General features: G+C 50.1%; 3 protein-coding genes across 3 annotated transcripts; 2 read left to right on the top strand and 1 right to left on the bottom strand.

The window, feature by feature from the left end:
• Positions 1 to 326: 326 nt before the first annotated feature.
• On the bottom strand, positions 327 to 3,412 carry F9C07_8436 (uncharacterized protein; the record flags this gene model as incomplete). Its single annotated transcript, XM_071511776.1, has 5 exons — positions 327 to 649; positions 712 to 831; positions 885 to 1,465; positions 1,539 to 1,614; positions 2,881 to 3,412. The coding sequence occupies 5 exons, from the start codon at positions 3,410 to 3,412 to the stop codon at positions 327 to 329; spliced, it is 1,632 nt and encodes a 543-aa protein (XP_071367774.1).
• A 1,533-nt stretch (positions 3,413 to 4,945) lies between these two features.
• F9C07_2286157 (cholesterol transport protein) lies at positions 4,946 to 9,606 on the top strand. Its single transcript, XM_041294004.2, has 3 exons — positions 4,946 to 5,640; positions 5,709 to 9,150; positions 9,219 to 9,606. Exons 1-3 carry the CDS (start codon positions 5,374 to 5,376, stop codon positions 9,320 to 9,322), a joined length of 3,813 nt encoding a protein of 1,270 aa, XP_041149261.1. The 5' UTR covers positions 4,946 to 5,373; the 3' UTR covers positions 9,323 to 9,606.
• Positions 9,607 to 14,131, top strand: F9C07_2286156 (armadillo-type protein). Its single transcript, XM_041294005.2, has 3 exons — positions 9,607 to 10,066; positions 10,125 to 12,453; positions 12,682 to 14,131. Exons 1-3 carry the CDS (start codon positions 10,021 to 10,023, stop codon positions 13,592 to 13,594), a joined length of 3,288 nt encoding a protein of 1,095 aa, XP_041149262.1. The 5' UTR covers positions 9,607 to 10,020; the 3' UTR covers positions 13,595 to 14,131.
• Positions 14,132 to 14,332: the final 201 nt, after the last annotated feature.

Raw genomic sequence — 14,332 nt, 5'->3', positions numbered from 1 at the left:
ATCTTCCAGTGGAGCCAGCCCTGTTGGAGGGGTCGTATCCACGGGGGCATCAGGGCGTCCGCTTAGAGGTTCCTGCACGTCCCCATGCTCGGGCATATTAGGTGCATCTGCACTGTCATGGCTGCGTGGGCGCTGACTCACAATCAAAGCGCGGGCGTAGTTCACAAAGAGGGAGACTGTGCGGTGAATGTCCGGATAGGGCGGCTGTTTAAGAAATTCGCAGATATGGTGTACTCGTTCCAGCAGTAAATCCTGATCAATGAGTGTTGGGCGCCACCGTGCGATGCGTAACGCAAACGTCGCTGATTCGTTAGACTCGCCTTCGATCACTTGTGCTCGGGAATCATAGCGGGATATGACAACTTACTGACAAAGGCGATCGTCAGCGCTGGGTACGTCGGGGCCCATTCTAATTGACAGCGGTAGGCCGGCTCTGTGATGAGGAACGCTAATTGGTCCATGATCGTGGTCACAAGGGATTGCCATAGGTTCAGAACACGCCGGTCTATGGATTCAGAATCATATGAAGAGTCAGTCGACTGTAGCTTCTGTATACGTGCCAGTGAAGCGCAGAGTACGAATATCCTGGCATAATTGAGCATGAGTTTGAGACTGCTGCGTTGAAAGGCTCCCGCATGAAATCCATTGTCTTGACGTAGAACGGAGTCAGCATTATTCTTGCGAGGCCATGGGTAAAGGATAGAGACATACTGTCATGAATCTCGTCCCACGTAGTCCACCAATTCTGCAACCGTGCCATGATTGCTGGCAGTTCTGTTGAGACGATGTGGTCGATTGTCGATGAATTATCAATGATGACACGGGACTGGCCTGCAGCCAGGTTAGTTCATAGAACAAGAAGGTTGACTAGAGTGCCTCCAAACCTCGAAGTTGATGAAGCTCAATTATGCATACAGTGCGCATATCGCAGGGCAGTGAGAGCGGATACTCAAGGAATTTGCGCAACTTCATGATATCCACTTCGGCAATGCGTGATTTACGCCCAGTACCCGACGCTACATCCAATTCCAAAGTGAAACTAATCAACCAGGTTCTTGTCTGCCATACCAACTGACGATCTGCCATAGATGCAGTTAGGGAACTCCGGGGAACGTTCTCTTGAGACAACAGCGTATCCAACGACTTTTCCAAGCCGGAGTCCAAAGCCGTCCGGAGGATGAGCGCTGTGGAAAACCATGTCTTTTCGGAGTATGCTGCTAGTAAGATCATTCCTTGAACCGCCTCCAGCTTCGTAGGTCGTTCGAAGAAACCATCCTCGGCCAGTCGCTGCGCTTCGTCTTGGAGCACTCGTTGCAAATGTGTGTCGCTGCGCAAGTCTGTTACAGCGCGACTGGCTAGGTAGATGATAACCGTGAAAACAAATACAGACCGGGAACGGATGGAGTCAAAGGTGTCTCGAATTGGATCGAATAAGGGCAGGAAATTCTTGCTTCCACCCATGAATCTGCGAAACGAGGTTAGATACCAGTCTACACTTTAGTCAAGCACTGGTCCCACCCCGCACAAAATAGACATACCGTTCATACATAACTCGAGCTCGCTCCTCACTGACAATGCCTCGCGTTACAATGTCGCCTTGCGTGTCACCATTGACTGGATTATCCATGAATATCTACCAAGCTTAGTCGTGCCATGATGCCTGTTCGCAAACTATCGAGACTTACATTGTTGGACCCTAGCAAGTTGACTGACATGGAATGCATTGCTCCCACCGGCGCGATCATGTCATTGGGGCTTAATTGTTGAGATTCTGGCCCATTTTGATCAGCAGTTTGAGACGCTCGTAGGTCTTCCAAAGCCGACGGCGCCGGCAAGGAGTCTATGGGAGCATCGTGGAAGGCAGTATCCCTTGCTGAGACGGGCGAATATTCTCGCTCTCTTGATTCGGGCGTGTTCAAACTACTGCCGTGACCCCATGGGGAAGTGGTTCCATGCCCTCTATGTGATTATATAAGCCGAGGATTGATCAATAGTTAGTAGGACATTAATGTGGAGGCGCATACCGTGTTGATGGGGTTCCGGTCCTCTTCCGACGCTCACTGCGTCGTCTTCCGTCCTCCATCGGATCCAGAATACAATCCCGACCAGCCGAACGGCAGCGGAAACAGGGAACTTGAGTCCGTGCATCACAACGCATTTTCTGCTTCCTACACCATCGACAGGCTTTAAAAAAGCGGACCGGGACATTTCCCGACCTGAATATTATCTCTGGGGCTCTTTCACTCATGTTCGGCTTTGGGGGTCCTGTGACTGCTGTCGATAATCAGCGTTGGCAAGCAGAACAGTTTTCGGCTAAAGATTCGAGTCTTGGCAATGTCTTCGGAGATTCCCTCATACACACTTGATCTATTCGTATCCCAGAGTTTCATGGTCATTCATTATTCAGCCGCGTCTCAAATGAATGTCATCTGTCTTCCCACCTGGTACATCGGCCCCGGTCACGTTACCTGCTCAGAGCTAGTCTACATTTAGATATCAGTCGAAGCTAGTCCCGATCAGGTTAAATCACTAAGATGTAGTAGGTTCCACATAATTTCTACACAGGTCATTGAAGAAGACTGTAGTTGGTTTGTAGTATTTTTATGGCCAAATTAAAGAAAAGCCTTTGATGTCATAAGAAGGTCCTCCGGCTCAAGTCACGATGTCCCCGAATGGTTTCCCATGACTTGCCCCCTTCAGTTTTGTTTCCTGATACCATATCGATGCGGGTCCCAAAGCCACTCACTCCCTATGAACGCGATGATGCTGCACCGTGAGACCGATTAGAATTTTTGTGTCTTTCCAGTTCTTTCCGAGACACTTTACATCTATTACTTCGTTCTTGACTCATATGTCCCAACCAAAGATGTATCTGTTCACAATGGTCCTCTATGGAGTATGGTCCATCCACAGCATCTGGGTCAATTAGTGATCGTATTTCTCCCCCCTTCTCATACTGGTAGAACAGGGCTTTAGAGCCTTTGAAGATTGCGCCCCACATCAAAGCTGGATCACTTTCATCTTGTGGTGTAATACCGAATCGTGAGCGACAGATACTCTTGAACTGCTGGATGGACTTAATGATGTGGTGGTCGTCATCTGGCAAGATGAGAACCATCAAATGGTCAATGAGATCGTTGCCGTCGTGGCATTTGACCGTATAAATTACTACTTCTTCACCATAATCACCCATAACCACCTCCCATCCTTTTTCCTCTGGAAAGTAATGCGTGAGGAGGGCGCGAACCATTCGAATCATAGGGTATATCTGTCCTGGGCATTCTTCAACGGGTACCAACCACTTTTTGAACCAGTTTATCATCATAACTGTCGTTTTGAGAGGCTTATACTCTGGGTCGGGATACTCGCTCAGCCAGAATACCTCTGGTACCTTTGGCACGTCGTCGTCCATGATGAGCACCTTATTATCGTATCACTCGTGTAGCTTTGAAGATTGACCACGGAATTGTGACAACTACATCTTCAGCGGCGCATTTGAAGACATTATATACTACGTCTCAAGGGACCTGTTTCTGAGTATTCGACGCATAGGAAGATACGCGGTGCAAAATACCCTTATAAAGACTCAACAAAGAAATGAATCCCGGAAATTCGCATAGGAAGCCCGGAACATGCCACTCTTACGAACAACAATACCGTTCGAAGACGACACAAGCAGTTCCACTGACACCTTTGTAGGTCAATCCCGAGGAACACCACAACCAAAATAAAAAGAAGAGTACAGATGTCTTCAGGGGATCTCGGAGCTATGCGCTTTGGCTCGGCTGGGCTATTCCGCAGTGTATTTGAAGACCCCTATATTGGTAGCCCTTTCGGATCACTTCTCGTATAACAGGTTCTACCGGGAGAGTGGAAATGTTCCTCCTTCTCGTCTTATAAGAAATAGGAATATTACTGCTGAGTACGATGGATAAAGCCGTAGGAAAGAGGTGGCTCATCCTGTGATCTGCATACGCATATTGATATACTCCAGAACCACATCCTGGCGAAACGCTTCGTGTTTTAACTATGGTTACTGCCCGGCTACACAGGTCAAATCCCACTTAAGACATAGATATCTGGATACCATGCTCACCCTTGGTATGTTCCATCGTCGCGTGGTACACTTGTCACTTAGACAAGCATGCATAGACGATATGATATTGTTTGGCTATTCCAGACTCTGTTGCCTGTCTACTGCCCGTGTAGATCTGTTGTCGATCATCTTCAATGTCCAAGAGTTAGCTTGTTAGCAAAGGTGCTACTTGTCGTTTCCCAAGTGGCGTTTTAGTCCTGATGTTGAGTTTGGCCTAGTGCATCTGTGCTCATGCTCTGTGATACATTTACATCAGAGACGCTCATTTGTGATCCTTGGACCATTGTGATTTACACATCATATTCATGTCGTGTAACCGAATCTTCACAGACTGACGCCCGATATTGTGACTCGAATTTATTTTCTTTCGTTGAATGACAACAGTTTAGTGCGACGGATTCAGTAATGGTAAGCCTTGGTAGTCCATAGCATTAATCGTCTCACTATATGGGGTTTATCTAGAGAGAAAATTAATAAATTATCTATTCAAAGGAGAGATTCCCTTGAGTCCTGTTTATGTAGGAAATGGTAAGGCTGAGGCTATACCGTTGAGTGCTGTTAATTCGGGGTACTAAAAGAATATATATTCCTGTGGTGAAGTGGTAAAGAGGGGTTAAGTGGACTGAAAACCATACCAGTGAAAAGTCTTCAGAGCCCCGAGAGAATCACATGTGATAAAAATAAGATTCAACATTTAGCATAAGATATGTTGATAATTAATCCGTATTATCAGCCTCTCGGCAAGCCATGGAGGGTGCGTGCCTGATGATCGAGGTGCCTGACGTTAGTGCGACGGAAACGGCGTCCTGAGGCAGGAAAACCAATCCACCCGAGGAACAACGCAACGTTTCTCCGCCTTACGTAGTGTGATCTAATGCGATGTTCTCTCCGCTTTTCCGTTTCCCTTATCGTCACGTCACTCCCCCCCAGCTTCCAACTCAATTCTTCATCCACTTTCCCATTGCTTTGCATGGTTGATGGAATGAGCTGGATTCATCCTGTCATCCATGTATAGCTGACCTCGCTCAGCCGATTTCCCTTTATGCTACGAATATATATTATCCTCAGAAATCGCATTGACATCACGCGTTCACTGCCGTCCGAGCCCTTGTTTCGCAGTACCCCTGCCGTACGTGGCAAACGCCAGTATTCCTAAGTTTATACTCTGAACAAAGCTCCGGCTCTCTTCCTCGTCTGTGACTCGCCTTGAATGATTTTGACTAGTCCTCAACCAAACGCTTCCGACTGATCCCGTCGCTACAACCCTGTCTCCAACCATGCGGGGACTCCGCTTCATCCCCGTCATCGCTAGCCTCGGCTCTGTCTTCATACCACAATCATTAGCTCAGGGTGAGACCGCACTACACGAGAAGGGGCGTTGTGCTATTCGAGGACACTGCGGGAAGAAGTCCTTCTTTGGCGGAGAGCTACCATGCCCGGATAATGGCCTCGCAGAGGAACCGGAAACAGCGGTGAGAAAGAAGCTCGTGGATTTATGTGGTAGTAAGTGGGAGGAAGGTCCAGTGTGCTGTAAAGATGAGCAGGTACGTGTCAAATGTGATATGTCATAGCAATTGACATTGAACTGCATCCCTAATTGTTCCATGGTTAGATCGATGCGCTCTCCAAGAACCTGAAGCTTGCGGAGGGTATCATCGCTTCCTGTCCGGCATGCAAAGAGAATTTCTTCAACATCTTCTGTACTTTCACCTGCTCTCCGGACCAGTCTCTCTTTCTCAATGTGACGGAGACCGAACCCAGCAGCTCAGGAAAGTCCTTAGTGACCGAACTGGACAACATTTGGTCGGAGGAATACCAGAGTGGATTCTATGAAAGCTGTAAGAACGTGAAGAATGGAGCATCAGGTGGTAAAGCCATGGACTTCATCGGCGGCGGCGCAAAGGATTATACGCATTTTCTTAAGTTTCTGGGAGACAAGAAGCTTTTGGGTAGCCCCTTTCAGATAAATTTCAAAACCGAGCCCGCTGGTCCGGACCCTCAGGGAATGCATCCTCTACCCATCAAGCCCAAGGCATGCAATGACTCAGATGAAGCCTTCCGTTGCTCCTGCGTGGACTGCCCCGATGTATGTCCACAGCTGCCCGCAGTGGAAACAGACAAGCAATGCCATGTGGGCCTTTTGCCTTGTCTGTCTTTCGCTGTTATTCTGATCTACTCTGTGTTTCTGCTATTCGTTGTGGCTCTTTCGAGTTACTTCACGTATAAAGAACGGCGCCACCGCAAACCTGAACGGGTCCGACTTCTTCAGGACCCGACGCCGAGCGACGATGAAGACGAAGGCGATATTGTTCACGCTGGAGGCTACCTCGAGCAGCCTAAAGGTGTTTATAAGCTAAATTCCGTGTTGGATAGTGTCTTCAGCCATATTGGTGGCACATGCGCCCGGTTCCCCGCGGTTACTATTGTGTCTAGCATTATAGCAGTGGGCTTGTTGAGCCTGGGCTGGTTGAGGTTCGCTGTAGAGACCGACCCAGTGCGGCTGTGGGTGAGTCCTACGTCAGCAGCCTTCCAGGAAAAGCAATACTTCGACGCCAATTTTGGCCCCTTCTATCGTGCGGAACAAGCTTTTCTTGTTAATGACAGTGGCCCCGTTCTTACATATGATACCTTGAGTTGGTGGTTCGATGTCGAGTCCCGAGTCCGGCGGATGATATCACTCGACCGTGGGATTATTCTGGATGATATCTGCTTCAAACCTACAGGTGACGCCTGTGTGGTTCAGTCTGTGACGGGTTATTTTGGTGGTTCGATGTACAACCTCGACCCGGACACTTGGAAAGAACGTGTGAGGCATTGTGCCGAATCTCCGGGTGATGTAAATTGTCTTCCAGAGTTCGGGCAGCCTCTCAAGCCAGAAATGATTTTGGGCGGCTATGAAGAGTCGGGAGATGTGTTTGACGCTCGAGCACTGATCGCCACTTGGGTGGTTAACAACCATGCCCAAGGGACCGAAAACGAAGCGAATGCGATTGACTGGGAAGACAGCTTCAAGGGCATTCTCGGTGTTGTCCAAGAGGAGGCCAAGGAGCGTGGTTTGCGCGTGTCTTTCAGCGCCGAAATTAGCGTTGAGCAAGAGCTCAACAAATCGAGTAACACCGATGCAAAGATCGTCGTCATCAGCTATATTATCATGTTCATATACGCATCCTTGGCTTTAGGCTCGGTCACTGTGACGTGGAAATCTTTACTTACGAACCCCGCGAACGCTCTTGTCCAGTCCAAGTTCACCTTGGGCATTGTGGGAATTGCTATCGTCTTGATGTCTGTTTCCGCTTCTGTCGGCCTATTCTCCGCGACAGGTGTCAAGGCAACCTTAATCATCGCAGAGGTCATTCCGTTCTTGGTTTTGGCTGTCGGCGTCGATAATATCTTTTTGATTGTTCATGAATTCGAACGGATCAACGTCAGCCACCCTGATGAAGAGATCGACGAGCGACTCGCTCGGGCTGCGGGCCGGATTGGCCCTAGTATCTTCTTGTCCTCCCTTACCGAAACGGTAGCTTTCGCTCTGGGTGCTTTTGTTGGAATGCCGGCCGTCAAGAACTTCGCCGTCTACGCCGCGGGGGCGGTTTTCATCAACGCCGTTTTGCAGATCACTATGTTTATATCTGTGCTTGCGTTGAACCAAAGACGTGTGGAAAGCCTTCGCGCGGACTGCTTCCCATGCATCACGGTCCGCAAAGCGCATTCTGGAATGTCCGAAGACCAAGTGTTCGATGATCAGGATGGAGAAAGCTTTCTGCAAAAGATTATTCGCAAGGTCTACGCCACCTTCCTCCTCAATCGCAAGGTCAAGGCTGTCGTTGTCATTGTATTCTTTGGGCTTTTCACTGCTGGCTTGGCCCTCATTCCGGAGGTGGCACTTGGCTTGGATCAGCGTATCGCGCTACCCAGTGACTCTTACCTCATCCAATATTTTGACGACTTGAACAATTACTTTGGAAGCGGCCCGCCGGTGTATTTCGTGACGCGTAATGTGAACGTCACGGCGCGTAGCCATCAGCAGCAGCTTTGTGGTCGGTTCACGACTTGTGAAGAGTTCTCATTGCCATTCGTATTGGAACAGGAGTCTAAACGGCCAGAGGTGTCTTATATCTCAGGGTCGACCGCTAGCTGGATTGACGATTTCTTCTACTGGCTTAACCCCCAGCAGGACTGCTGCAAGGAGCATGGCCAGCTTTGCTTCGAAGAGAGGATTCCAGCGTGGAACATTTCCCTCTACGGTATGCCTGAAGGCGAGGAGTTTGTCCGCTACGCGAAAAAATGGATCGAAGCGCCTACAGACGCATCCTGTCCACTGGGAGGGAAAGCTCCATACAGCACTGCTCTTGTCCTCGACTCGAAGCGAATCATGACCAACGCCAGCCATTTTAGAACGACGCATACACCTCTCCGGACGCAGGATGATTTTATTAACTCTTACAAATCGGCCCGCCGCATTGCGCAGGGTATCTCCGCAGAGCATGGTATCGATGTGTTCCCCTACTCGAAGACGTACATTTTCTTTGACCAGTACATTTCCATCGTTCAGCTTACGGGTATCCTACTTGGATCTGCTGTTGCCATCATCTTTCTCCTGACCTCCGTCATTCTAGGCTCCGTCGCTACGGGGGCCGTGGTGACTGCCACCGTTGTGATGACAGTGGTTGATATCATTGGCTCGATGGCCATCTCCGGGGTGTCGCTGAATGCTGTCTCCCTAGTGAACTTGGTCATTTGTGTTGGTATTGGGGTCGAGTTTTGTGCGCATATCGCTCGCGCGTTTATGTTCCCATCTCGGGTGATCTTAGACAAGGTGCCCACTAAGTTCCGCGGCAAAGACGCTCGGGCCTGGACTGCGTTGGTCAATGTGGGAGGTAGTGTTTTCAGTGGCATCACTGTGACTAAATTGCTCGGGGTCTGTGTGTTAGCCTTTACCCGCAGCAAGATTTTCGAGATTTACTATTTCCGGGTCTGGTTGGCGTTGATCTTGTTCGCGGCTACCCATGCGCTCATCTTCTTGCCCGTAGCCCTGAGCTATTTCGGAGGAGAGGGTAAGTTCTTGTCGATGTTTCGAACTATTCCCGGTGTCATGACGACTTGTAACTGACAATGATTTTAGGATATGCCGACCCCGGCTCTGATGGTGGCCTTGAGGAGAACCTTGCATCCCGGGGTTATCGCTCTCTGCTGGTTGATGATGATTACGACTCGGACGGATATTAGACATACAATACTATGATACAATGATTGCTTGATGCTTTTACGGACCATGGGACTCTCGGGAGTCCCGTCAACTCCCAGCTCTCGTTTGGCTGTTGCGGGATGCATATGGAGTTATCAGGATGGAATGGTGTTAGGAATTGGATCATTCTTTACATTGATGGATGTATACAGTGCACTTGGGGTTTGTGACATAAAGCGGTAATAAACGAGACGCGTTTCAATTATACCACGGAAAGTAAAATGAGAGAAAGTCCGATAATTTAGGAGATTGAATGAAAATCATGGAAGAGAATCGCGGTTGGGCAGCGACACGTGAAGCCACGCGCTCCTAACCGTATTGAGCGTAGTGTCCTGTCCGAAACGGGTCAACGCCAAATAGTTCAATAATTGGATTTTTTTTTGCCCTCCGCTTGTTTAGTGGACCCAAATTTTTTTTTTCTTCCCCTCCCTCCTTATATTTTATTTTCTCGTCCTGTCTTTTTCCTCTCTTCATCCCTCCTTTCCTTTTCTTCTTATTTTCACATCTCTTTTCCTTTTTTTTCTTTTCTTTCTTGTGATACCCTTGTGAGCTTTCTGTTTGCGCAGATAGCTCATATAGTCCCTGTGAAAAGGAGCCTCGATTGTCGAGGGTCTGGGACAACCCCCGCAATTGTTTTTGTTTTCTATCCATAAAAAAAGTTGTGTGCTTTTGATTCATCATGGATCAGCAAAGATTCCTGCAGCAGCTGCAGGTCGTCCTGAACCGTAAGTGACCAGTCATAAAGATCGAAATAAGGAGGGATGCTGACCAAACATTTACCAGCCGCCCAGGGAAATGTCAAGGAAGCGACGGGCATCCTCCAGCGCGAATTCTATAACAAGCCGGACTCCCTGGTCTTCCTCATCCAGGTCGCTACTGGTCATGAGGACACAAACCTCAAGCAGCTGGCCGCCGTCGAGGCTCGCTCGTTGGTGAACAAGCACTGGGTTTCTGTGCAAGCCAGCCAGAAGCCTCAGATCCGCGAGCAGCTGCTCCGTTCCACCCTTGGCGAGGGCTCTTCCCTTGTTCGTCACTCAATTGCTCGTGTGATCTCGGCTGTTGCCAAGGTTGACCTGAACGATGGCGAATGGGCCGAACTGCCCAACTTCTTGATCCAGGCTGGCAACACCGGCAACAAGGACGAGCGTGCCGTGGCTATCTACATCCTGTACACCATTCTGGAGACTCTGGGCGAGGGATTCGAGGAGAAGTTCCAGGATCTCTTCAACCTGTTCGGCAAGACCATTGCCGACCCCGAGAGCGAGGAAGTCCGTACCAACACCCTTCTGGCTCTTGGCAGACTTGCCATGCACCTTGACTCAGAGGAGGATGTGGGCCCTGTGAAGGCTTTCCAGCAACTGATCCCCTCCATGGTCGCTGTCCTCAAGGAGTCGATCGATCAGACACAGGAGGACCGTGTGATGCAGGCTTTCGAAGTCTTCCAGACTATCCTAGGCTGTGATCCGGCGCTCTTGACTGTGCATCTCAAGGACCTTGTTGTGTTCATGAATGAGATATCCGCCAACACTGAGGTTGAGGAGGACACCCGTACCCAGGCTATCAGCTTCCTGATGCAGTGTGTCCAGTACCGCAAGCTCAAGGTGCAGGCTATGCGTGTCGGTGAGCAACTCACTCGCACTGCTCTGCACATCGTCACCGAGCTGGGTGATACCTCGGTCCTCGATGATGATATTACCCCGGCTCGCTCTGCTCTGGGACTGCTCGATATGCTGGCTCAGAGCCTGCCTCCTAGCCAGGTCGTCGTGCCCCTCCTGCACTCTTTGGGTCAGTACTTCAACAACGCCAACCCCGACTATCGTCGTGCCGGTATCATGGCTTTGGGCATGTGTGTTGAGGGTGCCCCCGATTTCATCAGCACTCAAATGAAGGAGATCTTCCCCATGGTTCTCCAGCTCTTGGGAGACCCCGAGCCCAAGGTTCGTCAGGCCTCGCTGCATGCTGTGGCCCGTCTTGCCGACGACCTTGCCGAGGACCTGAGCCAGGAGCACGAGAGGCTTATGCCCTTGCTGTTCCAGAACCTCGCCAGCGCCATGCAAGAGTACAAGGGCGAGGAGGATGGCCCCACCATTGATATTATGAAGGCCGGCATCAGCGCCATTGACGCCGTCGTCGACGGCCTTGATGAGAAGGATGTTGCTCCTTACCAGGGTGAATTGGTTCCCATCTTGCACAAGCTGTTCAAGCACCCCGACTTCAGAATCAAGGGCTTGGCTGCTGGCGCCCTTGGCTCCCTGGCCTCCTCCGCCGGTGACTCCTTCCTGCCATTCTTCGACGAGTCTATGCACCTTCTCCAGGAGTTTGCCACTGTCAAGGACAGCGAGGAGGAGCTTGACCTGCGCGCGAGCGTGACTGACGCCATGGGCGAGATGGCTGCGGCTGCCGGTGCTGAGCGTTACCAGCCTTACGTCGAGCCCCTCATGCGTGCGACCGAAGAGGCTCTGCACCTTGGCCACTCCCGCCTTAAGGAGAGCACTTACATCTTCTGGGGTGCTATGTCCAAGGTCTACGCTGAGCACTTCTCTGCCTTCCTTGATGGCGTCGTCAAGGGTCTCTTTGGTTGCATCGAGCAGGATGAGACTGATCTTGAGGTCTCTTTCGGCGAGGCTGCGAAGGACTTGATTGGCCAGGAGGTGACTGTCGGTGGCCGCAAGGTCAAGGTTGCCAGCGCTGACGATGATGATGATGAGCCTGTTGGCGAGGACGGTGAGATTGAAGACGTCGATCTTGAAGATGAGGATGGATGGGATGACATCACTGCCACCACTCCTTTGTCTCTCGAGAAGGAGATCGCCGTTGAGGTCATTGGTGATCTGGTTACCCACACCAAGTCCGCCTACCTGCCCTACTTCGAGAAGACCATCGAGATGGTCCTGCCCCTTGCTGAGCATCCTTACGAAGGTGTTCGCAAAAGCACTATCAGCACCCTCCACCGCTCCTACGCCATGCTCTTCGCCATCGCCGAGGAGAATGGCCAGATGGCCAAGTGGAAGCCTGGCCTGCCTCTCCAGGTCGAGCCTGCCAAGGAGGTCAAGAAGTTTGGTGAAATCCTCATGACTTGCACCATCCGCATGTGGACTGAGGAAGATGATCGGTACGTATACATCCTTTTTCTATCTATTTTTTCTTGACAGGCTTTGATATTCTTTCATTCCTGGCACCTACAATGATGAACACACTCGTTTACCCAGCTCACTTTGACACGCAAAAAGCGTGATTGATGTTAACGACGATTATCTCACATCTGAACTATTGATTCATTTTATGTTTTGCTTGCATAAACATTGTGTGTTGGCTTTGATTCTAACCTACTATCACCTAGGGCTACCGTCGCCGACATCAACCGCAACATGGCTGAGAATTTGCGCTACTGCGGTCCCTCTCTCATCTCCAACGAGACTACCCTTCATAATGTCATCACCATGGTCACCGACATCATCACGAAGAAGCACCCTTGCCAGCTTGAGTTCAGCCCCGAGGACGACTCCCTCGATGCCGGCGAAGAGTCTTCTGAGTTTGACTGGGTCGTTGTTGACACTGGTCTCGACGTTGTTTCTGGTATGGCTGCTGCCCTCGGCGAGAGCTTTGCCGAGCTCTGGAAGGTGTTCGAGAAGACTATCATCCGTTACGCCGGCAGCACCGAGTCTCTTGAGCGTGCCACCGCTGTGGGTGTTCTCGCCGAGTGCATCAACGGCATGGGTGCTGCTGTGACCCCATACACCTCTGCCTTCATGAAGTTGCTGGTTCACCGCCTTGGTGATGAGGATCCTCAGACCCGCTCCAACGCTGCTTATGCCGTTGGCCGTCTCGTCGAGCACTCCACCGCTCCTGAGATCGTCAAGGAGTTCCCCACCATCCTTGGCCGTCTCGAGGCTTGCTTGCACATGGACGTTTCTCGTCTTCAGGACAATGCCACTGGCTGTCTCAGCCGCATGATCCTTAAGCACCGTGACAGCGTTCCCCTCAAGGACGTCCTGCCTGCCCTTATCAAGCTCCTCCCCTTGAAGAACGACTACGAGGAGAACGACCCCTTGTACCGCATGATCTGTCAGCTGTACAAGTGGGAAGACTCCACCATCCGCGAGCTTACCCCTCAATTCCTGCCCATCTTCCAGTCTGTCCTCTGCGGCGACGAGGATCAGCTCGAGGACGAGCGCCGCGCCGAGCTCGTCGAGCTTGTCAAGTGGCTGAACCAGATGCAGCCCGGTGCTGCTCCTTGGGCTGAGCAGCTGTAAATGCTCACCAGACATGATGGCTTGACGACTCAACAAATATTTAATGGATAGACTGGTTAACAAAATGGTTTTATGGTTGACAGATAGAAGATACCCCTCCGGAGCGCATCAGGGTCGGCCCTGTTTATGCGTGATGATGTGACGAAGACGGATAGAAAAGTCATGTATTCGTTTCGCGATGATTTATGAATCAAATGTTGTAAATATTTCAATGTTTATAACCTGAACTTTGCTGTGATATGGTCCTTGAACCTTGTAGCATGTAGTTGACGGCCTCTGAGTACTAGACCTTGTCTGACCAAAGGCCAGAGGTGAACCTCGTATTAGACTATCAGTCTTTTAGACTATCCCTTGGAAACTGGCCACGATTCGTTGAATTGCAATTGCGATGCCCTCCACTCTACAAACAAGGTGTCTGTCTTCCCATCACCTACCCATGATGAAAGTGGACTACCACTTGTATAAACTTACACTGAATCCCATAAGTCCGCCGAACTGTCATTAACTCATTAATCCTCTTTCTCTGGACAATATACCTACTTTTAGTACTTACAATTTATATAATCTACCTTCTGATAAACATTGTCCAAGACTATAAATTTTCTCTTCACGAATAGGTAAAAACTCCCTAAGATAACACATATACTTCACTAAACAGACATCTAGCCACCTAACATTCTGTTTTTACAGTCCGAATTAACCAAGAATATCTCGACATGCCTTCCCCAGATAATTCGG

This window comes from Aspergillus flavus, chromosome 6, assembly GCF_009017415.1.
Source record: "Aspergillus flavus chromosome 6, complete sequence".
Classification (NCBI taxonomy): domain Eukaryota; kingdom Fungi; phylum Ascomycota; class Eurotiomycetes; order Eurotiales; family Aspergillaceae; genus Aspergillus; species Aspergillus flavus.
Note: the sequence above shows the minus strand (reverse complement) of the source record. Positions and strands in the feature narration are given on the sequence as shown.

Coding starts and splice junctions, on each gene's coding strand:
- F9C07_2286157 (XM_041294004.2), top strand. CDS start 5,374: ATGCGGGGACTCCGCTTCATCCCCGTCATCGCTAGCCTCGGCTCTGTC. Junction 5,641..5,708: donor TGTGCTGTAAAGATGAGCAG/GTACGTGTCAAA, acceptor TTCCATGGTTAG/ATCGATGCGCTCTCCAAGAA. Junction 9,151..9,218: donor GAGCTATTTCGGAGGAGAGG/GTAAGTTCTTGT, acceptor CAATGATTTTAG/GATATGCCGACCCCGGCTCT.
- F9C07_2286156 (XM_041294005.2), top strand. CDS start 10,021: ATGGATCAGCAAAGATTCCTGCAGCAGCTGCAGGTCGTCCTGAACC. Junction 10,067..10,124: donor GCTGCAGGTCGTCCTGAACC/GTAAGTGACCAG, acceptor AACATTTACCAG/CCGCCCAGGGAAATGTCAAG. Junction 12,454..12,681: donor TGGACTGAGGAAGATGATCG/GTACGTATACAT, acceptor ACTATCACCTAG/GGCTACCGTCGCCGACATCA.